The sequence below is a fragment of the Adelges cooleyi genome, unplaced genomic scaffold, assembly GCF_023614345.1.
Source record: "Adelges cooleyi isolate 19-005CV unplaced genomic scaffold, UGA_ACOO_1.1 ACOO_flye_CR_arks_rails_tigmint_CR_PRNA_108, whole genome shotgun sequence".
Classification (NCBI taxonomy): Eukaryota; Metazoa; Arthropoda; class Insecta; order Hemiptera; family Adelgidae; genus Adelges; species Adelges cooleyi.
In genome coordinates this window covers 16240338-16267123 of record NW_026095761.1, presented here as the reverse complement: position 1 = coordinate 16267123, position 26786 = coordinate 16240338, and the positions used below count along the sequence as shown (strand labels likewise).

The 26786-nt window shown below is 36.1% G+C and overlaps 1 protein-coding gene across 8 annotated transcripts in view; it reads right to left on the bottom strand.

Moving 5' to 3' along the window:
* Positions 1-2330: 2330 nt before the first annotated feature.
* The window catches only part of LOC126847403 (AF4/FMR2 family member 1), a 158906-nt gene continuing 134450 nt past the window's right edge, over positions 2331-26786 (bottom strand). For 3 of the 8 annotated variants that reach the window (XM_050587599.1, XM_050587604.1, XM_050587606.1), the window contains exons 3-16: positions 20127-20485; positions 13126-13309; positions 12399-12452; positions 12207-12327; positions 9256-9427; positions 9093-9153; positions 8937-9031; positions 8439-8685; positions 4493-6060; positions 3932-4300; positions 3664-3861; positions 3372-3582; positions 3045-3297; positions 2331-2965 (exon numbers count right to left, since the gene is read on the bottom strand). In XM_050587599.1, coding sequence (XP_050443556.1) covers positions 2829-2965; positions 3045-3297; positions 3372-3582; positions 3664-3861; positions 3932-4300; positions 4493-6060; positions 8439-8685; positions 8937-9031; positions 9093-9153; positions 9256-9427; positions 12207-12327; positions 12399-12452; positions 13126-13309; positions 20127-20485 — 4029 coding nt within the window. In that variant the 3' untranslated portion in view covers positions 2331-2828. Of the gene's footprint in view, positions 2966-3044; positions 3298-3371; positions 3583-3663; positions 3862-3931; positions 4301-4492; positions 6061-8438; positions 8686-8936; positions 9032-9092; positions 9154-9255; positions 9428-12206; positions 12328-12398; positions 12453-13125; positions 13310-16711; positions 16823-20126; positions 20486-26786 lie in introns of those variants that run through there. The other 5 variants (XM_050587603.1, XM_050587605.1, XM_050587602.1 and 2 more) reach the window with 3 other exon arrangements.

Here is a 26786-nt window from a genome sequence, read left to right as displayed (position 1 = left end):
AACTTGGACTTAATTATTCCAACCCGTAAAAAATAAAAACGGTACATTTTTATTCAATCCGTGTTGACAATAATTTTCAACTATTGCAAGTATGTTATACTATTCTAAAATTGTATTAAATCTCAATTAGTACCAATCGAAATTCAAAGGTTAAAAACAACACAATGATGAGTAATTTTCAAATATTTGTATTTTTTTTTTATCATTTAATTTTTTTTTTTTTTTTAGTTCTTTTTTCAATATTATAAATTATATATATATAACATAAAAATAGTAGATTATAATATAATTTTTTTTTCTATCCTTAACACAATAATATTACATATAAGAATAATTATTTATAATCCGTTGCGATAATCAAATACTTTTTTTTTTTTAAAACATTCTTATTTTTCTTTAATTGATACAATAATTATAGTATATATGATAAATAATCGGGAAACATTATATAATATGGTATTGGTCAACTATTTATTGGTAAAACCCGACGGGATTTTATGTATTATTTAAATATTATTGTATTCAAAAAAAAAAAAAAAATACTGATGAGACTAAAATTAATATACATATATATATATTTCTTTTTTTTTTTAAATAAAACACAAAATTCAACTAAAAAACATATTTGTTTGTGAGACGGAATTATTACTACTACATAAAAAAAAAAAATTATAATAATAATACAATTTAAACGTGTGGAATTGGTAATGTTCATTGTATATTGCTATTTTTGTATTTTTTATTTTACATAAAATATATAACGAAAAAATTAATAATAATAATAAATTAACACTAACAAAACAACAAAGAAAGTAAAATGGGTTTCATAGATATAAATATAATTATTTATAAAAAAAAAATCGGGAATACGTGAGAAGTTTGGGGAGGGGGGAAATATTCTAAAATATAAATGTATACATGTCGCTAATTATTCTCTTTACAATAATCAATTAATAAAATTATATTCTATATTATTTTTAAGGCAATATAAATCAGACTTTGGTTTATACATTTAATTATATTATATCATAAAAAATATTTTTTTTTTAGTATTCTGTTTTTTACAACATATCTAATAAAGAATTCATTTGCAGTCTAATTGTTTTTCTATATTGTATAATTGAAAACAATTTCTAAATTTAATAGTATGAAGTCGATTCCATTAAAAAACGATTTTGGTCAAACATTTGTACCAAAAGATTATTATTATTATCGCACAATATTGATGAAATAGTCAAAAGCTGTTTCGTCTTACACAGAAAACCCCTTATGGAATAAAAAGATCTTAAAAAATGTAATAAAATAAAATATGTATACATATATATATATATGTATATACATTTATATATGCGGCTTAAAATTATTTGTTAAATATTATGCGTCTTATCAAAAAACTCACAAAGCTCAAACTAATTTTTTTTCGCATAAAAAGATTAAGAAAGAGTACAATAATTAAATTGTTGTAAAGAAAAAAAAACAAGAAATCAAAACCCATTTACAGTTTTGACTTTCGAGCGAGCAACGATTTGTGCCTCGATCGAAAGACAAAACGCGACAAGCCTAACCTAAAGCCCCGAGAGTCTTTCGATCGGAAGAAAATTTATAAAATAATAATATAAACATTGGTGTTGTTTTTGTACACATTTGGCTACTACATACATTTACAGTGATATAGTCATAAGGATATATGCCAAGTGTACTCACCACCAGCTTTTCAGAATACGGCCCAATCAGCGGACACATAAGTAGGTGGCGAGTACACACAACACATACATTTACGACTACACCACTGCATACAAACTATATATTTTTTTTAACACAAAGGTAACTCTTAAAATTAATAAAATTATAATATTTTTAGAATGTTTTTTGGCCAGAGCGTTGTGCTCGGGCAGCTTACAATCTTTTTTAATTTATCTAAGCGAGGAATGAATTCCTACATATCAATATATGTAATACAATAATGTTGTATAACAATAACAACTTAAAATATTTTTACAAGCTTTTTTTAAAATTTTAATTGTTTTTATACTTTCATAGTATCTTTTTATAGTTACTATATATTATTGATATACTGTAAAAATCAAAAATTTAACTCGTTATTATAAAAATATACCATATGTATTTTATAATAATTTTTTTTTTTTTTTCTATTAATATTCAAAAATCCTAATGTTTTTTTTTTTTTTTTGTTAAATTATTTAAGACGTATAATAAAATATAGTTAAAATTTACTTTAAATATAAGATATAATTTAATATATTTTTTTTTTAAACCATGTGTAACGTTCAAATATGATATTTTAAATATACCCAAGCCCAAAGTTGCTTTTAAAACTGCCAATATTAATTAAATATATGTATCGTTTTTTTTATTATTTAGTACCAAATGGCTTTTGAAACTTTATGTTTATTATAAACATATATTTATAAATAATATACATATACATATATATATTATAACTTAAATGTAAAAATATTTATATATATATTGATGAATAATTGCTTTCTGCAGATAAAACAAATTAAACAAAAAAAAAAACAGAAATTAACGAAGAAAATTAGAATATTGCTGTACAAAAGTTGTATGTACATTATACATCTACAGTTGTCTACATAAATAAATAGTGGTTTTTTTATTTAAATATAATTTTTTTTTTTGCGAAATAAAGACGAATCGATAAGAAAGGTTAACGATGAATCATCAGCGACTTAAGTCTAAAGTACTGATGATGTATGCACAGAGCATGGCGGCTGTCTTAGTGTACCGGGACAAAATATTGTTTCCACTTCACCATCGTGTGGCACGATGATGGTGTTGGCTAAATATCATGGAAGGTAGTTCTTAATGTTGAATTCAGATCTCATGCGGGATATGGCTATGCGAGCATACAGGGTGAGATCATAGCCTGTACTGTGCAACGTCAGGGGACCACAGTGACGATCCATCTCGATGAAGAAATCTGCTAAAGAGAAGTGTGTATTTTAAACTGCGAATGGACAAGTGAAATTGAAATAAATGCAATGGATACGATTTTGACTTACGAGTATGCTTTCCACGCATCACCAAAAGATCGGCTCGTTGCCACATGTCGTGCGATGCAGCAAGATGACAGTACAGCTGGTGTTCGGCGTATAACGAGTTGTGAACGTTCATAGGCACAGATATGGTTCCGGTAGCTGCTCCAGACGCTGCTGCCGCACTTGGCGTAATGTTGCTGCTGCAGTAGCCCGACGAGTGGCTCTCCACCGAGCTGGCCGGAGACGGAGAGGGTGAAATGGGACTCACGCCCACAGTCTGAAGACCAAACACAAAATTATTACACACTCGACAGATGGACAGTTGTAAGGAGGAAGGGATGTGACGTTTACCTTAAGAAAATGTTGCTGAACAGTCTTGTAGTTCGTTCGGTTTTGATAGTTGAGCAGCTTGAACAGTTTTAACCTCAAGAAACTCAAACACCTCATCCACAGTATTAAGAGCCTATTGTCTTTTTCTGGGTTGTCAGCTAACTCAAATATCTCGTCCAGTTCTTCTTGATCACAGTCTGCGCGGTAATTGTAGATTTTTGACCAAATCACTCTGAAAAATCAAACAAAAAACATGTTACAGAAATAACCAATCTAAACACCATCTAACAAATAAGAAAAAATCTCGACTAACTTGATCAAGTCTATGGTGTCGTTATAGATCTTGAGCACGGCTCGTTCTCTGGTGCCGTCATTCTCCATCAAGTGTCCGCTGAGAACAAAACACAGTATACCGTCCAGGTACTTCATTTCCTGCGTGATCGGGTCGGGTTCGTATTCAGCAAGTTTGGTCAGCGCTTGTGCTTCTTTCAATGGCACTTCTTGGTGCATGCTAAAATACAATAATTATACACGTTTAGTAAAAATATACCAAGTATACACATCTACACTGCAAAGCTTACTTGTTTTCCGGGTAATACTCGGGAACAAAATATGAGAAGAACCTTTTTCTGGGTGGACATTGATGGTGCATGGACTGCAAGCGCCATGACGGTTGTCTAGGAGGAGTCGGTACGGGTACTTCATGTAAAGCATACCTGGCCAGTTGGGCAGTACCGGGAGAGGTCATGTATTTCCTCCTTTTGGACGCAGTGCTCGGATACTGATCTAGTTCTAGGGAACGTTTGTACCGTGGGTCCATGATCTGGACGGGCCCACCGAATGAATGAAATGGCGGTGGACCACTGTCTTCTTCTTCAGACGAATCATCGTAGGACACTGAATGCATGAGACCGTTGGTCGTCGGTTGTCGTGGCATGTACGACATTGTGCTGTAAACAGGTAAAAACAGTATAATTATTAATACATATACAAAGACAAGGTTTTGTAGTTAGTATTAACTTAAATGGTTGAAAAATTAGGTAACTTTGGAATGGGTAAATTATAAATAAAAAAAGATAATAAAAAAATTAGTGGCTTTATAGATAAAAGTCTTCCTAAATATTTACGTTGTTTACACTCACTTTGTAGGCATGTGCTCAAGTGGTTTCACTTTGGCCTCAGGAATGACGGCACACACAGAAGTGGGTTTACGCCAGACGTTCACGTTGTCCATCATGCTTTTGGAATAGCCTTCAGAAGATGAAGACTGAAGCAAGGGCTGTGTGGGCGCCACAGCGTTGGCTGGAGATTCGTTTGTTTTGGATTTTTCCGATGCCAAACACGTCTGCGACGAAGACGGGCTGCTCTTGTAGTGGTGTTTGTGGTGTCTGTGCTTTTGTTTTTTCTCCTGGTCTCCACATGGCCTGGTGTTGGCCAAATCGGCACGACACCTAAGTTCTTCGGACCGACCGCTTTTTAGAAGGTAATTTAAATCGCGCAGCTTGCCTAATGGAATCTTGCACATTAATCGGATAGGAGCCGTTACATTTTCAATGGGTTCCTTGATGATAACGGGCGGCAAGACGGGCACCGGTGAAATAACTCGCTCGTTGTCGTTGCGCATGGCCTCATTATTGTCGATGATGATCACGCCACCTTTGCCACCCTTGCCACCTTTGGCCTTACCTCCACATTTGGGTTCCTCCCGACGAGTTCTGAACAGCTTGCGCAGCGTGTCATTCTTTTTCTTGTCCTGTACCTTCACGCCCTCCACATCCAATTTGGGCGGGCTCTCAGTTGTGCCTCCTGAAATAGCATTGTGTGGTCGGCACTCCACATCGGACAAATCAGACTCAGCGCTGCTGGAAACAGACCGGACAGTGCGCAAGGCAGCGCTGACCCTAGCAACCGGTTTCTGGGGTGGATTCTTCTCCCATGATGGTGTTTTCTTCCCCGATTGCATGTGCGAATGCAAAGAAGAAGACGACGATGACTTCTTCTTGTCAAGTGACGACTCTTTGAGCTTTCGACTCTTCCGGCTATTGTCAGTCCACTCTTCGGATTCACTGGTGGCGGACACCCTTTTGGATTTTTTGCTGCCTGGCGGACGGCCTCTGCGCTTTTCGCTGGTTTTAACTGGCTTAGGTGGTGGATCATCGTCTTCTGAATCCGATGATATCACTGGTTTCGACTTGATCTTAGAAGGCTGTAATTTGGGTGCGTTTGTCGACCCCTTCTTCCGACCTCTCTTCTTCTTGACCGGCTCCTCTGTAGGTTCTTCCTTTATTATCGTCACTGGTGGTGGTGGGGGCACAGCCATCGTCGGTGTTGACTGCTGTTTCCTTTCAGACGAAGTGGCTTTGACTGGTTTGTTAAACAACGGCTTTTTTAGTTCTTTCTTCTCACATTTGGCCAGCGCTGAGTATTTCTTGTGTAGATCGGTCACGGGCTTGGCAAACGCACGTGAACGGCTGTTGCACGAAGAATCACTATCACAACTGCTTTCACAAGTCTTTTTCTTTTTATCGTCTTCATCATCGGACGATGATGAAGAGGACGATGACGATGATGATGATTCTGACTGGCTCTTTGGTTTTTCGCTGTGGTTTGAGTCTGAGTCAGACATCTCGGACAGCAGTTCAATCGCCTCGGACCTTTGGCTCTGAAAACCTGGACTAGATTTGGGATCACTCAACCCGGATGGTTCCTCCTGAAACAAGTAAAGAGAAGTCATTAGGTAAATGCACCAAAATTTTAAAGCAAATACAATTTTATGGATTTAAAAAAAGTATTCATTAATTTGTATTGAATATTCTAATGTAGATTAAAATTATGATAAATATTAAACAAACTGTTCTATTTAAATAAAACAGGACTTAACATACCTGTTCCCAACAAGGAACTAGATAACTTATTTTAAACCACTTCAACCTAACATAGGGCTCGTTATATTAGACATAAAAATTACTATATTCTAAACAAATGTAAATTTTGGATGAAAAATATCCAGGTAGCTAAATTAAAATCAGCACCTTTGAAAAAAAAAATTGTTCATTTTTAGTTTAAATGACCTGCAATGAATTGAAAAAAAAAAGTTGGTTAACACTATGACATCTTACCATATTATGTAAACATTTTTGAAACACGTGTACAAAACATACACTTTGTATAAAAACACATTTTCAAACTTAATAAAATCTAATAAAAGCAATAATATCTAGGTATTAGAAAAATATGGTAATTAATTTTGGTTAATAAGGTGTCATACTTTTTTAATAGTAACAACAAGTTTATGCAGAATGTGACATGTGTATAACTCGCTTAAATATAGCGTGTAATATAAAATTTAAAGAGGACAATATTCCGGAGAGCACCTCAATGCGTATTTAAAAAAAAAATATTTTTTTAAAATGAGCAAGTTAATGTTTGTTTAGAGATCTTATACTTAAATCAATCTACAATGCTTATAAATTTGTTTTGTTACATGCTTTTCTTTAACTCGCTAACACATACGTATGTTTGTACAGACATTTTTCAAATCTTGCAAAATTAATTTAACCCACTTTCTGATGCCGTAGAGGGCTGAAACTTGGCACAGACACTCATCTCGGATGACAATATAATATCGTGTAATAATATTGGGACTCACGACATCTAGGTCACTGTACAAAGGGTCTTATGTGAGGGTCATTACACTAAAATGTTATAATTTTTTAAATCTTCCAAAATAACCCACTTTCTAACATCGTAAAAGGCGGGAATTTAACCCAGACACTCATTTTGGATGACAATACAATGTTCAGTCATAATATTGGGATCCGGACATCCAGGTCGCAAATGCCAAAAGTAAATCGCTATTATGAATTATATGTGAATATCATGATTAAGTAGCGGGTAGCGTTTGCTTATTTCGAACAAAATAAACAAAATTTATTTAACTACTTGACTTAACTGACGGTTTATGTGTTAAATAGTACCCGATTATGATTGCATAAAGAAATTGTTTGGTCAATGTTATTTTCTTACCTAATGAGTATCTCTTATCCGTCCGAAACCCAAACTCCATATATAACGTATTGGCGTATATTTTACCGAACGCATTTTTCAACAAAATGGTTTATACAAACGAATGTAAATCGATTCACTGATTTAAAACTTAAAAGAACTACATTTTTAGCTCGTTTTGCTTAAAAATTTTAATTTATAGCGACGATTATCATAAAAATTAAAAGTTTCTATATCAGATTCGTGCGTTTTGACAATAAAAGCGATAACACTAACATCTTGCAGTGTGACCACTACAAATAAACAAATATATTGTACTGCAATGTTTTCTTTTTGCGCCAACTGCGACGCAGTTTCTCCCGTCACTATGTACCCATGGATAAATGATCGAGACCGACATTTGGCTACTCGCAATGTAACCGATACGACATTACCTCCCCATGACCATTCTTTTTATCTAGCGGCTAGCCTGTACAATATTATTTTGTTCCCAATAAAATGTTATTTTATGGAGGCGATACACTTCACTGCCTATGAAATATACGTATATTTATGTACAGAATACAGAGACCTTTTACAATTATAAATGCAATTTGAGTTTAAAACACTTTAAGATGTAGTATATAATATTATATAACACAAGAATACGAATAATGTTCTTTAGGTCTTTACAGTAATAACAAAATATCTATATTTTTAAATTATATTCACTATATCAAAAAAATATCCTTTTTTTCTAGTTGTATCGAGATATATTTAATTGTTATGATACGTAGGGTAGGTAACTCATTATTCACGTTGCAATAATTTTTTGAATGACATAATTTTAACAACTTTTGTATAAAAAAAATAACATGTCAAACTTCCGTGGATTTTATTATTTTTATTTTCAAAGCATTTATAGATCCCCCATTTGTAAAGACACAACCGAACCGGCCATACATACGAATATATTATACGTTTGAACTATAGCATTAATGTTTATTTGGTCAATTCAATTTTTCACCCTACCTTTACATAACAATTAGCAGTCTCAGTTATTAACTAATTTGTGGCTAACCCTTTTATCGACGTTAAGCGTACCTGTTGAGAAGTCCTGGTGGTGTTGTTGGTGTCGGGCGTACTCTTTTTCAAAAAGTTTTTCAGATACCATCTAGGCTGTTCCTCTTCCTGTTCCTGTTGGCTGGGAGGTGACATGGGCGGTGCTTCTTTCTTCTCGTCGCCGCTCTCACTGTCGCTTCCGCTGCTGTCCGAACTACTGTCCTTCTCGCCCTCCTCGCTGGACGAGCTGTCCTCGTCCACGGACATATCGCTGCTCACCTTTTCGGCTCTGAGAACGTCAACATAACTTTGAGCGACCAATTTTTTTTGACACTTATAGTCACCGTTTACACGGTTCACTTTTGGTGATGCATTTTGGATGAATCGTCCAAGTGAACCAAAGTTAGACCTGGCCCAACTTTGTTAATCGTTCACGCGGTTCATTTGTAATGGACTCATCCGAAACTATCTGCCAGAATGAACCGTGTCGAACCGGCTACACTACAAGCCGAGTCCCAACTCTTTTGGCGGTACACTCACCTGCCGGAATTGTTGGCGTTATCCGATAACACATTTGTCGACGTAGAACTGCGACGGCCCTTGTCGACCGGCGACGACGTCAATTGCTGCGATTCCTGAAAATGCACACAATTTTAGTAACCGGCATGGTCAGGTTGGACACGGTGGTCGACTCACCTGAGGCTGTTGCGCTTGTGGCACGATGTTGGGCCCCCTGACCGAAGGTTTCACCATATACCTGTACGGATATAGCGAAAACGTGTTAATGAAAACAATACACACAATCGACGACCGTCGTATTTTCTTTCGTCCAAAAAACAAGACGAAATTCGGTACTTACGAGGCAAACAGCGAATGGTTGTAAGGTCCCGACGGTTTGGCGTCCATGGGTATGCTGGAAGCGGGATCCGGCGACACGTGCGAAGCCGGCATTTGTTGCGCCGACCTGTGCACCGGATCGGGGAACAACTGTTGCGGGTCGCCCAACATTTTCTTTAGGCTTTCCGATGCATCTGCGATGACATTATCAAAAAAAAAGAAACGGCAATTTAGTAAACGGCAAGTTCGAAAACAACGCAACGTCTAACAGTTATTATATAAAACGAAACGCGACCGTGCGTCAGACTACTGTTGTCGGCTTACTCACTCGCCCTACTGCGGCCAACGCGGAGCGGATCTAGTCGATATTATTTTTTTTTTTTTTCTGAAACCGAGGGGTAGCCGAATGAAAAGAATTAACAGCACGACGCATTAAATAAAATAAAAAGGGGGTTGTAGATCGAAGCAGTATAATAGTAGTAGTCTCACTACTAGTGTAAGGGCGGCGACAAACGGCAGATTTGAATAATAACAATCGTAGGATTCGCATGGGAACCGGCCGGCTTCGCGGTGTACACACTACGCGGCGTCGTTATACCTGTTGGTCGGGTGTTTTCTACTCGAACACTGTCGTCGCAAGTGAAAATAAAACGAGGGTACTACGAAATTAATAATATAAGAAGGCATCTGGTTTTGTTTCTTGTGCCGGCGCGGGGGGGGGGAGAGGAGGAGGACAGAAGCAGCTGCGACGCGCGTTTTGGCGACCAAAAACTAGCTGCGCGCGGCGTGCCTCCCCTAATTATTATTACTACTTTGGCCGCAAGGCGATTCGACGGGATGTGGTCAGCAAACAGCCGTAAACACCGACACAGCATTGCCGGTGTCCGGTAATTGGATATAATGTATGCGCCGAATACGCTGTACGAGTGGTAGGAGGCGATTACGATTGGATTACAAGACTTTGGACGTCGTACCGTGTTAAACGTGGATTCGTCGAAATGAAAATCCTTAAACAACAGTCGAAACGAACACACAAGCCTACACACATTGTACCGCGGAGTCGCCAAAGGGATTACCGTTACTCGAGTCTCTATCGATTGACGGCTAAACGTTTTGTATACAATCCGAGTAACAGCAATACTGGTGATTTTTCCACACTTTTCCCGCCGACGACACCTGATTGAATTACCAAGCGAATGAATGCACCTTTTTTTTTTTTTTTTTAATCTAGAACGATTTTCAAGAGAGCAACCCCCTCGAAAGAATACCGCGAATGAAAATGAAAACAAGATGGACTGAGTGCATACGGTTTGGACGTGCAATGTGTAATGGAGATAAATGTAAAAGAGTTTGAAAGAGTTCCAAAAACAAAAATAAAGGTAAAGAGGTAACTTGAGAATGATAGGTACCGAAGACAGACGGCCGGCGTGGGGAAAATGTGGGAGGCCGTTTTGAGTGACAGTATATTAGAGTGTCGATAACGAATAGGACAAGCAGCAAGACGACGTTTTTGTGGAGACGAAGGAAGGGGGAATTTTTTTTTTTTTAATATTATTATGTCATAAAGCACGATAGGGCAGAGCGAACGACTATATTGAAAAACTTATTATTTGTGTTGTCGTGTTGGAAAACTAAAAGGAAAGAGAAGGGTTCGCAGTCGGGCGGGGAAGAGTGAACACTGAACACACGCCAACCAATAATCTGACCCCATATTATTTATATTATAACTCTTTACATGACGATCCAATAATAATAATAATAATTATTATTATTCGGTCACAACACGTGGAGGGATACCAGCAGTGTATGAAGGAAATAATAACTGTCGTTAGTCCAACGAATCGTTTTTGCCACTTCTTTCCGGTTGTCTTGATGAATATTTCAAGTGGGAAAAAACACACTGGCTCACGACCATGTTTTCAGTCTCGAGACCTTATTGTAACAAATAGGTACCATGCGCAATACACTGGGTGGATACTACGATAAAAACTATTATACATGAACGACATAAGGAAACCCGACTGCGATGAACGATGACGGTGCAGCCACAGCGGCCAAAGAGTAGGCGGACTAGACGTTTTATTTTTTTTCAAAAATTACATATCAAGCGAGATAGGGCAGAGGGGGCACTGTACGTCACGACTAGTTTTGTAATTATATCATTATTATTATACTCGGATGATGGGAGTATACATAATGGTATACAGAGTAGGTAATCTTCTCTTTCTCGGTACCCATAAATATGTACGAGTCTAAAAGGAAAATACACAATATACCGTTTCCGAGATGTAAAGAAATCGATTAAATCCATCTAGAAAACCGAGGTCTGTCTCTTCTGGACAGAATAAATTACTCAAAAACACACAAACGCAAGCCGACTTGACCTCGACGACACGTTTAAATGTACTATATTATATTTCTTTTCCGTCCGAAATAATTTTTTTTTTTTATTTCTTCGGTATTGTGTTCGACAAAGATCTCTTTGGAAGAAGAAAAAACAGGACGGCCCTTATAACAGCGGGACGCCAGTTCTAAATGAGACGAATGTGACAGTGTAAACACTATATTGGAGTATAAAAAAAAACCCCAAGACAAGAGTTTACCCTTCGGACGAATCATAGTAGCGCGTAGTTATCATGACATAGCAATTTGAACTAGTAAAAACTTCTGGTAGGTCAGACCAAACTTTAAGGGAGTTCAACGAACCGAGAGTCAGAGTTCGTGTCGCGTGAGCAGACCACAAAGAGGTGGTAAACGGTGTTCCAAATAAATAATATTAAAAATGATTATAGGCACCTAAGATATGTTTTATTCAGTCAATAATAATAGAACGAAGCACTTAAAGTTTTTGTTTTTATACTACTTAGGAAACTTTTTGAGAACTGTCGAGGACGTCTAAAATAAGGAGGACGGAGAGAGAGGTGGGACAGGCTAGAGCGTGTCAAATCACGAAAATAGTAAATCGATGGTTACCTTTGGGGCTCATTCTCTGCTGCGGTTCCACTTTGCCGTCGGCCGTGTACTTGGAGTCGACGATGGTCACTCTGGGCGTTTCAGCGATGTCCGACACTAGCGGAAGACCCACAGTCATTTCCTACAAAAAAAAAATTCGTTTAAAAAGAATTGACAAACACCATAATTTTATTATTCGCAAAAATTACTTACTTTTAAAATGTCTTCGATTGTGCTTGGCGTATTGATATCGCCGGAACTATGATTCTGCGAAAAACAATCAAATGTTAGGTCGACCGACGAACGAGATAACCGTTTCCACGCAAAACGGACGACTTGTGTCAATTAATTACACAATAAAATATTATGACTTGGAGTGCAAAAAAAAACGCATCGTTATCAGAATTTTATAATAAAACGCCATTGAAAAATAGCGGAAGAACAAATCACAAACTAGTGTGGGATATTCTTTAGACTCTATACAGCACTATTATAGATGTACATTGTTTTGTACATACGTTTTCTTTTAAACGATTGCATTAATTACTTTGAATTAAAACAATTCTCCAAAACCCGTCACCTTTCCGCCCCCACTGCGCTAGCTTTGTTTTAGCACGGAACTTGCATTAGCCTAGGCCGCCCAGCTCAAAAACGACACAAAATAGCGTCACGAAAGTAGCGCGTCTACTTCAAACGTATAATATAACGAGCCGCCGTCGTCAACGCAAACGTTTTGTCCAGAACATATAATTATCGTCATAAATCGCAAGGAGATTACAGATCAGAAAAAATCTCTATTCAGGAGCCAGCAGGCTAAAGCATGTTCCATGTTCCATAATTTTAGCTGTTAGGCGACTGTGACTTTTTTTTTATTTTTCAGTACATTCATGACAAGTCGACCGTTTTGTTTTTTTTTTTCTTTTTCAAAAATTCAGTTTACATTCGATATGGCGGCAAGGTTGGGCTTGTGCGCCGGCCTGTGGTGTGAAGAACCGGATGATGACGAATGACCGTTGATCCTCATGCTGCTGCTGCTGCTGCTGCTGCCCGTGCTTGTCGTTCGGCCGCCCAGGGAAGAGTACGACGGCGGTTTCATTTCGCCAGGTTTCAAAAAGTGACCGTTCCTGAAAAATTACAATTTATCATTAGGCAATAGATCGAACGACAACGACATATATATATATATATATATACTATATTAAAATAATTATTTATACCGTAGGGCTTGCGGTTTGGATAATATCGTATTTTATGTAAACGGCGGCGGCCTTGAGCCGAGAGAAACCTTAGAAAGGAGACACGAGCTAACCGCCGCCGTCACAAACAACTATAATAAAACGGGTATACGGCAATAATAATGTTACATCTCATTATATTATATTTTATTGTAATCACGTACCGATGTGTAATATCGACGGCGCGACCGCGACCGCTAGAATTTTCTCTCGTTTTGCAATAGTAACATTATAATAGTGGCCGACAATAATAATTAATTATTATAACTCATTTTTATGTGGTGACCGTCACGGCACATTTTGTTAACGAGCCGTGCCTTGACCTTAAACGTGAACGTCCAAGGACACGGTGACGGACTTGTTGGCCGAAAGTCTTTGAAAAAAAAAAAAAGAACAGCGTCGACGCTATAGGTGGAATTTCGGAAGGGACCGCCGCCGCCGCCGCCGCTGGAGGAGGATTTCCTGTGAACTGCGCACGAGCAGTTTTCATTGTACTTACACCCTTTTTTTTTTTATTTTTCGTACATGTGCAAAACGTGACTCAGGTCCGTTCGCTGTTGTTGTATTTATTTATTCCGCACAACTACTAAAACAACAGCAATTACACGGCATGTGCGACGCGCGACAAAAGCATATTTATTTAGGAGAGAAACACACGTCTTGATTTGTGTGTTTTCGCGTATCTCTCACGCAGCAGCTCGCCTCTCTCGGCAAGACGCTCGCCTACACGGTTACAGTTCACACGATGCAGGTCTGTAGTTGTGCTCGCAGAGAAAAATCAAAAGGGGGGGGGGGAAACGCTATTTTTTTTCGCAACCCGTAACACGCTTCGGAGTTTGGCCTTAGAAAATTGTTCGAAAATGCCAACTTGGCGGTTCGGTTTGGTAAAGTGTTCAAGTCGACCATCAATGCGACGCAGTTATTACTTGACACGAACGCGCTTTTGAAACAAGCCGTCGATGTAAACAAGCGAAAAACAAATGTAGTGTCATAATATTTACCAACAAAAAAAAAAACGCATTTGATCGTTTTGCCGATATCCTTCTGAGATATACAGCCGCAAAAAGAGATTAAAAGAAATATAAAGACATTATCAGTTCACAAAATAATGTAAGCAGTTGAACGAGATGAAAACAATTTTATTATCTTGTTCCGGCACAATAACGCATCCTAAGTCGTGTACAGAATGTTCAAGAAAATTCAGCAATTTAAAATATACTATAATGTAATATAATAGTACATAATTTATATAATGTAGAAACCGGTTCTCAAGCTGAAGAGCGATGCGCCTTAAGAAATGTACAAAAATAACCATAATATAAACGCTATAAAGCTACTGCCATGGTGTGCGCCTTCGAAATGAAAGTTTGATAATTTAAAAACTTGTATAGGTTTTCGGGAGAAGTACAGTTCATGAACCATTTGCACGAACAAGACAAAAGCTATTGTACACTTAAACGAAGAGAAACCATATTTTTCCTTTACCGACACAAATACTTTGCGTTGATTACATTAGATTTTTTATAATTGAGAAAACGAATGAATAGACATTCCTAGCTACAGCGAAGTTATCTATACACGTGTGATAATTACTGAAAGGTAAAATGTACAGCAACGTTTTGATTCGATTCAAGGTTAGCACGTTAAAAACGTTTTACGATTGCTGTAATAATTATTGTGACATAAATACAAGCGTAGGCTAATATTTTTTAATAACATAATAAATTTACAAAGATCATTTTTTAGATCAAACCTTTAATTGTATTAAATTAGTAGATATGAATATATTTTCTGATACTGTTAATAACAATAGACAAGCTTTTGTTTATTTTACAAAGGAGGAATACGACATATAGACAATTTCTTTTGATTTTTTTTTTCGCCATACAATCAAGCACTTACTCTTGTATGAGCCGAGGCTTTTCCATAGTCGGCCGCCGGTACAGAATAAATCCTACGGAAATTAAACATAACAATCTTTTTTAAACTTATTTTTTTACTTCCCTTTCGCAGGGACTTTGCCAATCTTATTATGTGGACAGTAGGTACATAAAGATCGTTCGCTAAGAACAGTGCGAAAAAATAAATCCACCCTGTTTTTCCTCCCCTCCGAGACGGAAATCGAATCTTTTAAAATGATTCTCTCTAGACCACGAAGTCATTAGGAGTGGGATGGGAAGGGAAAACGTAAACCCGAAAATCGAATTAAAACCGACACGGTTGTGTTATAGTATTTAATTGAAAGGCCTCCGGCAAAAATTTGGCACCCAAGACCAAAGAACCGGAGAAGACGATGGCACGACAGCCGCGTTTGATGAACCCTATCGATTTCTCGCACCGACGACGGTTGCTGAACTAAAAGTAACCGCGGTAACCTCGGTAACCCGGCCGGCGTCCGGTGGGGACCACGCGCCAGTTACCATTATATTTTGTTTTAGTTTATTTTGACCAGCAAAAAGTTTCGCGATGAGAAATTACACGCCCCGAGGTCGTGTGGGCGGCGGTTTTGTTTTTTAAATTTAATAATTTCGCCAAACAAACTTTGTTGTAATGCCCAAAATGGTTTTTTGTTACAACTTTATATTATATAGTCGAGAGTGTGTCACGACTATTAAATTTCACCTGAACGCGAATGACGCCGCAGCCGCAACCGGGCCAAGGTCTGCGTGGCTGTGGGCAAAGCCAAACTGCAGCAACGGTCTAGTAAGATAAATCAAATAATGTATAACATATATATATATATATATAATAAATGCACACACAAAACAACAGCTATAATTGAGAACGTATCGTACACGAAAAACCGCCGCTTTCACTCGACACCACCGCGCACACACAAGTCAATTAAAAAACATATAATACTAATTAGAGAAGAACAAAAAATAAAACAATCGAACGAAACGCAAACCTCGGGCGAAAATTAAAAACAAAACTGTAAGCATAATTAACTAGAAAATTGTAAAATCCATTACACTATTATCGACAGTTAAAGTCTACTAATGATTAGATTATACCGACGGCGGAAAACGATAAAATAATAATTAACCGTCGGGTTTACACATACAGAACCTATTAAAATAGTGTAATCTTATATATATATATATATATTATTAAAGAAAATCGTATAATTCTGTGTCCAACCACCGTTCGTCGTTCTCCATATCATAATATTATTATAGAACTTCAAAGTGCTCGACCGTAACTCTCCTGACTGACAAAGGTAGATAATATATGCTTTGTAAAAAAAAACTCGGAAAAATAAAAAAAATTAAAAACAATACGATAATATACCTCTGTATGGATCATAGACGTTCCCGGCGTTGTTTGCGTGGGCGATTGTAAAAAAATAATAATATGTAATAAATATTATGATGATTTACAAAATGGCCAATATTTTTCAAAGCCTATTACGACGGTGACGTCATGCGTGTACGGGCCATTGTCTACTGACTGCAACGATAGCCAAACAGCTGTTACTATAACCGCTTTGCCCCTCTCCTCCCTTCCCCTCCGCACGCTCCTACTCAACCGCCACAGTAGATTTCCAATATAAAATAATACACAGCTACCTTGTAGCAAGGCACGTAGTACAAACACTACAATAACCTATAGTGAATGTATTGCCGTTTGTCATATTATAGTCGCACTTAAGTCACCCTGCCTAAAAGACGGGGGTTTTTTTTTTCTCGACATATACACATTTTGGTTTCGTATCGATTGACTTAATATTGTACCTTATTTGTATCCTTGATTTCTTCCTTTATCGGAACTTTTTTTACTAACTGGCCGATTTGTATTTTATACCCTTCTACTATAGGAGTTCTATATGGCCATTTAGACGAATTGATCTCCTGCAAAATCCTCGTCAAACGTCTTGCCTATAATTGCGACATTTTGTTCCGTTTACCAGCTAACAGCGGAATTTACACGGTTACCCCCCCCCCCTACACACAAAAGCCTTCGAGGAAAAACCCATCAGCGATTTTTTAACAATTCGCCATTTATTTTTAATAAGCTTGTATGTTGTTAATTGACCAAGTCGACAAAAACAAACTTATAAAATATATTTGTTAACCTTCTTTAAGTTATTCATAACTACCGTTCCTGCCATTCCTATCATTTTTTAAAGTCGCTGAAAGCTTAGTAGGTAGGTACAAATACAAATCACTCGAAAATCAAATGTTGATGAAAGGGTTTTTAAAGTAAGGCAGTATATCAATTGAATATTAAAACCGTACAAGTGTTTTTGCGTAGTTGTTTTTTTTTTGTTTATTCGCCAGCGAAATAAAATTCGGGTTAATCGACATTTCGCTGAAATATCCATGAATAAATCGATAACAATTCTCTTCTATGAAATCATAATTTATAAAACTCGATAATTCATTTAATATTATGATGTTTTCATGTGATAAAAATAACAATAATTAATAGCAGCCAGCGGGTCCCGTTCAACTGCCACGCACAAAATGTATGAAATATTATTTATCAGTCGGGTGGGGAAATTATGTAATATATATTTTATCGATGATAGGCGTGTAAGTGATGATTATACAATCTGTGGCGAATTCTGTCAAATAAATTAACATGGTAGGTAAACAGTAGACGAGAAAGTTAATTTGTTTGATAAACAAAAAAAATGTATATATAATAAGAATAATCACAAACTAGATCGGATCAGATGAACAGCTGCTGACTGCTGTGTGCCATGTTTCTTATCGCTGTTTGTTTAATAATTTAATAGTTATTGTTTTAAGCAAAAATGGTAATTAGCATAGATTTTTTTTTTGTCCCAATCGTTGGGCTTTAACCGTATACTATGCTCGTACAAAAAACACCAAATTAAATACATATTATGTATTCGGTACGGGCGTGATTTAGAATTAAAAACGAACAGATATATTTTGACGCGGTAAACACATTTATATGCATATTATATACAGGATGTTTCACGCTGTGCTGGCAATAATTTCACATACAATTTCTGAGAAAGACAGCAAAAACATCATGGCACACCCTATACATGGTTGAAATCGGGTTGACCGTCGAGCCATCAGAGAGGAAAACCCAGAGTTAACGCCATTGATAACGTTATAATGTTAACCTTGCTGTGAGTTTCTACTCCATGATCCCTATAGCGGCTCTTGACCAGATTACAAACAATTAAACAAACACATTAAATACTATTATTCTTACGCAGTAAACGTCAACGAAGAGAGATCTATAGAGAACGTTTAACACGAAACGGTTTAAACGCCATTAACATTTTTGCTAACAGCTGATAAGTCAGAGAATATTTTCTACATGATATAGCGAAACTGATACCGTAAAATAAATTATTATCGCTTCGGTGATTTGTTCAGTGTTGTCACTTGTAGCACGGATTTGTTATTAAACTGTTTACAAAACAAGTATTATAGCGTGAAATGTTTTTTTCTTTTTAAATCAATAAAAGTGAACACGTCTTACACATAATATGTTATACTTGAAGTGACGAGAACCAAAAGGGTACAAATAAGTAATAACCATATGTTTCCAAAAGAGTTTTTGATTACACCTTTTTTGTCAACAACACTTTTTGCTACCCGTGCAAATAATTTGTCTTCAATTATTAAAGGAGATAATCGTAGTGAACAAAAATTATGAACATCACTCATAAGAACACACATTGCTCCTCTTGATTCTCATCACTTCGATTATTACAGTCTATTAACAATCTTTGTCTGATTTTGGCAAAAACAAAACGGCGACAGTAAATTCGATGTGACTACTCGATTTCTATAAACATATATAATATGTTTTTTTAAATCAGTCTACAGAAATTCTGCTGTTTATGCTCTGTTCAGATTAAGAACAGAGTATAAACATTTTACTGCTGTGCGATTGCGTTCGTCAAAGTCACCGAGGTAAGAACATAAGAGACGAGAGACCGGGCACTAGCATAAACATTATCACATAAAATATACATTTTCTTATATACCTAAAACGTATGTATTTTTATAAAACACTTAATGTATTGTACATATTTTTTGTTTTATTATTCATTAATATATATTTTTGTTGTTTAATTATCTACTGTACTTTTACCCCTCGTAGTGTAAATATACTTATAAAGTGATAATTATAAATAAATAAATGACTAAATAGAACCGCGGAGGCCATTTTCTCGTTTAATGTTAACTTTGCACGGAAAAAACTACATAGTTGGAATATAAGACACAATACATATTCTAGTTGGAATAACTAATTAAATAGTTGGACCAACTATATATTTATAGTAAATGCAACTATACAATTAAGTTCGATCGACTAAATGTTTAGTTGGGTCAACTATTTATTTAGTTATTCCAACTAGAATATTTGTCTTATATTAACCATAATTATGGTTGTCCCAACTATATAGTTTTTTTCGTGTGTCTAGCATATATTGATCCCGTTAAAAATTGTACTCTACCTCATTTAGATGTCAAAATATTAGAATTTTGTACAATAATCATAATATTCACTTGTGTATTGATACCCTTTTTTGTGTTTTTATTCACAAAAAAAGTCGTACATAGTTAAAAACTATAAAAAAAAAATCAAGTAGTTAAACGAGTATACGGCGGCGGCACATGTTTGTATTGTGACCAAATCGGCCTTTTTTTTCTGTGGCCATCGACAATCACATTGTGATAACTCGACAGTGGACTGCTAACACACGACTCACCTGGACGGGTTGAGCGGAGCCTGGAACGACCTGGACATGGCGTGGGACGTGACCGTTGGCTTTTTGAACGCCGTGGCGGCCGCCGAAGGGGGTGCCGTCGTGCCATTGACGGTGGAGGATGCCGGCGATTCGGGTCTCCGGGACGACTGTTGGGCTGCCGCGGTGGCCGCGTGATGGTGGACCGACGACTTTGGGTAATGGTGATGCGAGCCGGACGTGGGCGGCGGCGGCGCCGGGCTGGGCGGCATGCCGGCGATACCGCAGAACGTCAGGTCGGCCAGGAACGGTTTGGCGTCGTCGAACGAGCCCAGCTGGCTCTGGATCAGCTGACTCTGTTCGTCGTCGTTACAGTCGTCCACCTGGAACAAACGGCGCACACTGAATGTCAGTACACAACAACATACATACATACATACATACAACACTCAACGGTGTATAAGTAACCTAACCGAATGGAGGCAGCGCAGGTATGTGTGCAAGATGAGAACCAATAGGCGGTTCACATCAGGGAGAGGGATGCAAAAAAAAAAAATCAAAAATTATGAACGGCCAGCACACGTGTAAGTATCACCCCCATTATACATTTTCGGTCACGACGATTTCCGACTATACGGGGAGAAAAAGAAAGGAGGGATAGCATAAGAAAAAAGAGAGAGAGAGGACCAAGAAGAATTCCGTACACGGTCCCTTTGAAACAAACGTGTACAAACGCGGGGCGGACCAGACGGTGGTATATTCTTGGCGTTTGTTTCGCCCTCGCCTATATTGTTACGTTGTTATTATATTCTCTTATTTGCTATTATATACATATATTATATTATATATAACCGATGTGCCGGCAAAAAACCGACAGAAACGTACTTACGTTTCGGGATAACATAAAAATACACACACAAAAAGCCAATTATAATAACCCGGGGTTGCGCAATACAGACTTATCATTAGTGTTATTGTTACATAAAGTCTAACGGTTAAATGTCATGATATGTTGAACTCAGAAGTTTACTGAACGTTGTCCGGCGCGAAAAAATTATTAACGAAACAGTTGGTTTTTTAATTATCTAGATAAGATTAAATAAATAATACTTAAATTAAAGATAAATAAGAAATAATTCGTTAAAATTTAATCCAATTAAAATATAGATGACATGTACATATTTTACTAGATAATATCTATGAAAATAAAACAAAATAATCTAGATAAAAACAGGTAAAAGTACATAGTTGAATTAACTAATATTATAGATAATATAAAGGCACAATAATTCTATAGTAATAACTAAATAATAGTTGTTTTACCGAAACAACTATTATTTAACACTCGAAACATTTAGTTAGCTGAACTTTGCATTTGGTTAATTCATCTATAAATATATTGTGTCCCTATATTAACCATAATTTTAGTTGATCCAACTATATATTTTTTCCTGTGTATGTAAAATAATATTTATAAATATATTTGTGTTCCTTCTAATTTAGTACATTCTGCCAAATAGTACTATGGTATTCATTAAATGATAAAAAATATTTATTTTCTCTGTGACATTATAATAATTCATTAGAAAAAAATTAATATTCACAGTTTTTACACTTGTTTATTTAATTTTATAAACGTTCTGGCTAATAATATGATGATTCACGATAATAGTGTTTATTATTTATTATTATTATTGAAAATTTTTTTTATTTTTCAATGTTAAAATTTTAGTCTTAATCATTTTAATTATGAAATAATGATATAAAATAAATTCCAAGTTCAACTAATAAAAATACCCAAATCTTAACACATCGATTATCTAGATAAATGATTTTTATCTAAATAAGATAAAAAGATAATCATTAAATCTAGATGATGTACACACAAATATATTGTTTGTCTTGGTAAAACAACTATCGTCGACGGACTATTACCGTTAATAAGGAGTGTTTAAAGTAAACGAATTACACTTTACTCGGAAAAGGAGGTTTAAATATAGGAGGTTGTGTCTTACTGTACTATTATATTATATAATGTTATTATTCTGTTATTAAACCGTCGTCGGGTTGGTGATGTTGCCGCCGCCGCCACCAACAAAGACCGTTTTATTTATTGATCGACCACTTTAGGAAAACTCATCACAACGGGACCCGACCACCCGGAAAATGTTAAAAAGATATACCCAACCAATTATTATTATTATATTATTATTTACAAAATAGGTAATTGTTGCATTTAAACGGCGGTGTGAAATTAAAAACACAAGTGACGGACGGGACGAAAGTGGACGATTACCAAACACCGCAAACATCCCAAGTACAGATGTCACTTTCCAAATCACGTGTTAAAATACTCAAAAAAAGAATATTCTACTAATTATTGCCCCCTCGCGCACCCTACTGCGATCCCTTCTGGATTTATCTGCAAATATAAATCGCCCACTGAAGTTTTAATGAAATGTACACATTTATACAGGATTATCCACTATGAGTAGGCCAATTTCCCCAAGGATTCAATTATTTATTTATATATATTTTTCACAGTAGACATTCTGACACTTTCAAGTGGTCTCGATTTTCAAATCATTTCTATATACAAATATAGACCCTTGTCAAATCAATTATAATATTATTACGCTGTACGCCGTCCAAATGAGACGTCCAAAGACGACAAAGTTCTTCAGAAAATAATTACTGGTCGATAATGAGTTTTGTGAAATGACACTTGGGAATAAAAGCTTTTTTAAGTTAAGCAGTAGTAGAGGTGCGGCGTGAATTAAAATTGTATTTATCTGCGCTCACCAACTAGTTGCATTTCCTGACGGTTAAAACATTAAAACGCTTTTAACAGATTGAATCATACGAAGTCAGGATTGTTTATAATCCTTTTTTATTTTAACGACTTAGTTAAGTATTTTTGAGTATACATAAACCTACAGTAGTTGTTTTTGCTAACTTTGTGCACAGTAAAAAAAAAATAGTAATTAATATATAAAATATAGCACAATTTTTTGTGATGCAGATAATTTTTAAGATTCATTACTGTTCGGCGTTAAATTATATAATATCATAGTAGCAGTAAAGTGGGTTCAAAAGCGATTGATTAAAAACTTTGTAATAGACGTTATTTATGCAATCTCGGCAATAAGCTGTCGATAGGCGTTGGTTCAGGAGAGGGCTGAGGAGCTCAAACAGTGTAAATCGCATCTAAGAGACTTATACAACACAGATTATCATGGTTATTACTTTTAAAAATAAATGTATTAATTTTTATAAATATATTTTTTTTTTTTACAGAAGACCTAACACATACTTTTTTGCTCCCGGTCGTGTCTAAGATTAGCCAATTAACGTAGGGATATTCTATTTGCAAAACGGACTGTCGCGTGAACAGAGTATATTTTCTTTTCAAATTGATTTTTACACCGACAGATATGTTAATATATTAAGTATTTTCCATCCAAGTCAGCGGAAGTCGTTGTATTTCTTTTTTACTATGGTCGAAAAGAATATTTTATAAATATAACTATAGTTATATTATATATATATATATATAAATAACGTGACGTTGGTCCCTCGTCGACGCCGTTCTGGTCGGTCAAAGACAGCCAAGACTGTTATGCAAATTTCGTACGACGTTGTTATTTCTCTTTTCAAATCGTTGTGTCGGTTTTTTTTTTGCTAAGTAAAAAATTACTACATTTTAATGCCAATGGCGTTTCTCAAAAAAGGCGACGGTGTTCCAATGCGGCAATCGTTACAAACGCGCACCTACTCATATAACGCAATAAAATCGCCATGTATCTATATGATATATTACAATAGACGTGGTTCGCCCGGAACTCGCAGCAGCCTTTGTAGGTTCTATAAGGAGTGATACGGTGATGTTCAAAAATGACATACGACGGTTGTATAATATATTAGCAGAAAACACCCATCGATAGAATTTAATGTAGCGACCCAAAAACGCTGACAAACAGATATACACATTTTTCGGAGATCAACTATTATTTTTTGATTATTTTATTTTGTTCGGTTTAGGTCCGACCTTCGGCACTCGGCGTGGTAAACACGACTTTTTCGATTTCACAATATTGATACAAGGAAACTGTCTCATCGTCACGTCTGCCTCGGTAAACAATAGCATAACATATATATATATATACATATATATACAGGGGTCTAAGCGGTAAACAATACTAGCGATTAGTTTTAATCAGTGTGTAAGAAAATAATTTTTTTAAATAGTCGGTTTTCTTTAAAAAAATAGTTTTAAAAATCGGTGGTTATCTTTAAATTACTATTATTACAACTACCTAATATTATTATGTATGTGTAAGTCGGTCGCTTTTTGTCGCCGGTATGCAATTACTAGTGTTCTTGACATAAAGTTTGGAATTTTTTACATAATAACCGCACGTCTATCTATAGTTTATCAATGGCAAATAAACCATTTTAAAGAAAAATTGTACTTCTCAGTTCTCACCTTTTAAACGCAAACGTACACCCATTTGCTGTATCAATCGTGATACTAAATGCTTATTGTCGAACTCATGTAAATCTATCCGTCAAGTCCACGGAATAGTAATCATTAAAATATTGTAAAAACGATTTAACGGCGGACGCTCAAGGACGAACCAAAAAAAAAAAAATTACAATAAACAAACATACAAATAGTTAAAATATATCAAATTTTCAAGTGGTACTGGTCTATAGGTTGCACGTGTACGGTGTATAGGTCGAATGACAACGGAACAGGCATAATGATATTAGTTCACATATAATACTAGGTTACAGATATACTGGTGATTTGCGATAAAGCGACCGGGCAATTATGTCGATGTCGACAATGACATTCCGGACAAATACAATACTGAAAGAAACGTAGTAGACCGATTAAAATACTGTAATAATTGTATTATACGATTTGCATGCTGTGGAACTTCGATAAACACACTGCTTACACTCGGCCAACAGATGGCAAGCCTGAGGAACTCGAGAAGGTGGGACGATTAGAAAAACCGTTACACAAAAGTGAACAAAAACATTCGTGAAAATTTAATTTAATTTAGTTTTTTTTTTTTATAGTTTTTTGTCATTGATTAAAACAGACTAGATTGTTTAAACATTTATTTAAGCACCATTATTGTCACGTATACCGCCTATAGATATAATTTTACATTGCAATGGCCAGTTGGACCTATTTACGTTCAGCCAGAGAATAAAACATGCCCGTGTGTTCATTTGACGCTTCTTTTTTTTCACAATAGGACTGATTTTTTATTACTTTGAAATTAAAATTTATGGCCATCAAATTGATTTATTAGCGTAACCAATCACAATATTAACGTTGTGCCAATAATATACAACGTAAGAATCGGTATTATGCAAACTTTTATTCGATAAAATATAATTCGATCGACCAAACCGATAAAGTTGGTGTAAGTAAATTTGTCCTTGGTCGATCTCTGTTTTGTGATTGAAAAAGCGTGGTAAACATTACGACGGTTAGAGGTGTGCACATCTTTATTACAACAATAATAATATCATTATTGTTGTTATAACATTAGCGGGCGGTGAAAATGAACAAGTTTGAATGCAAAAGTTCATACCACACAATGTCGTCTGTTGTGCTGCGCACACTTTGACACACGCCAACGGAGTGTACCTAATCGAAATCTCGGCCATTGTTTCTTTTGCTCGAGCGAATAACAACGCACCGAGTTTAACACAATACAATATCGGACACATACATACATATATACACAAAGATCCGTCAAACGTGATAAATGATTCAGCGGAGAAGAAGAAAAAAAACACAATGCTTATGACCTAGAACATTCGACGACACTGCAGCTTTGAGATAAGTTAAATTATTCGAAATACAATTGTGTATGTGTGTGTGTGTGTGTTTTTTTTTTATTCGAGAAAACTACACCCTCTGCCGCGGTAATATAGTGTCACGGTGATTTCTCTTCCAAAGTACGCGGAAGAGTTTTTGTCATCAACTCTGTCGACTTCCGTCACACCGGATGTCACAAGTTGACTTTAATCGATCGTAAACCGTGTACATAGAATATGATTTTTTCCCCCTTTCCTCTATAAACTCGAAATATAATAATGTAACATTGTGGAAATTCGTCGTTGAACTGTAGTAACGATTTGACAAGAAAACTGTCCGTCAGATTGTGTTTGTACAAACCGCTATGACGATACAATTGATTGAACGACAATTTCTGCTAAAATGAATATTATTGCTAGATAAACAATATGGATTGCTGAAACTTTTATTGTTTTATGAGAACATTTGTTTGTTCCATAAGACAATATATGCTTAGATTAACTACTTTAAATCGAATTTGAAAAAACGTAGACAATTCAAAACAAATCTCGAACCACTGATAAGGTATCGTTGTACACCTTTATGTAAACCACCGTAAAAGCGTGTATACTTATATTTAGACTTTCCAGATCCCCCTGATTGCGGGAGCGGTCGGGGGGGGGGGGTCATTTACAATTAGCCGGGGATAGTCTCGTTTTGTTATTATTATTATTTTTTTAAGTGATACATTTTGATTGTTATGATGCGGTTTGTGGGAGGTGCAATTTGGCCGGGCCATCTTCTCGTCACGGGTAGGACTTACCAATCGACCGGCTTGTGTACGTGTGCGGGATGACTAAACA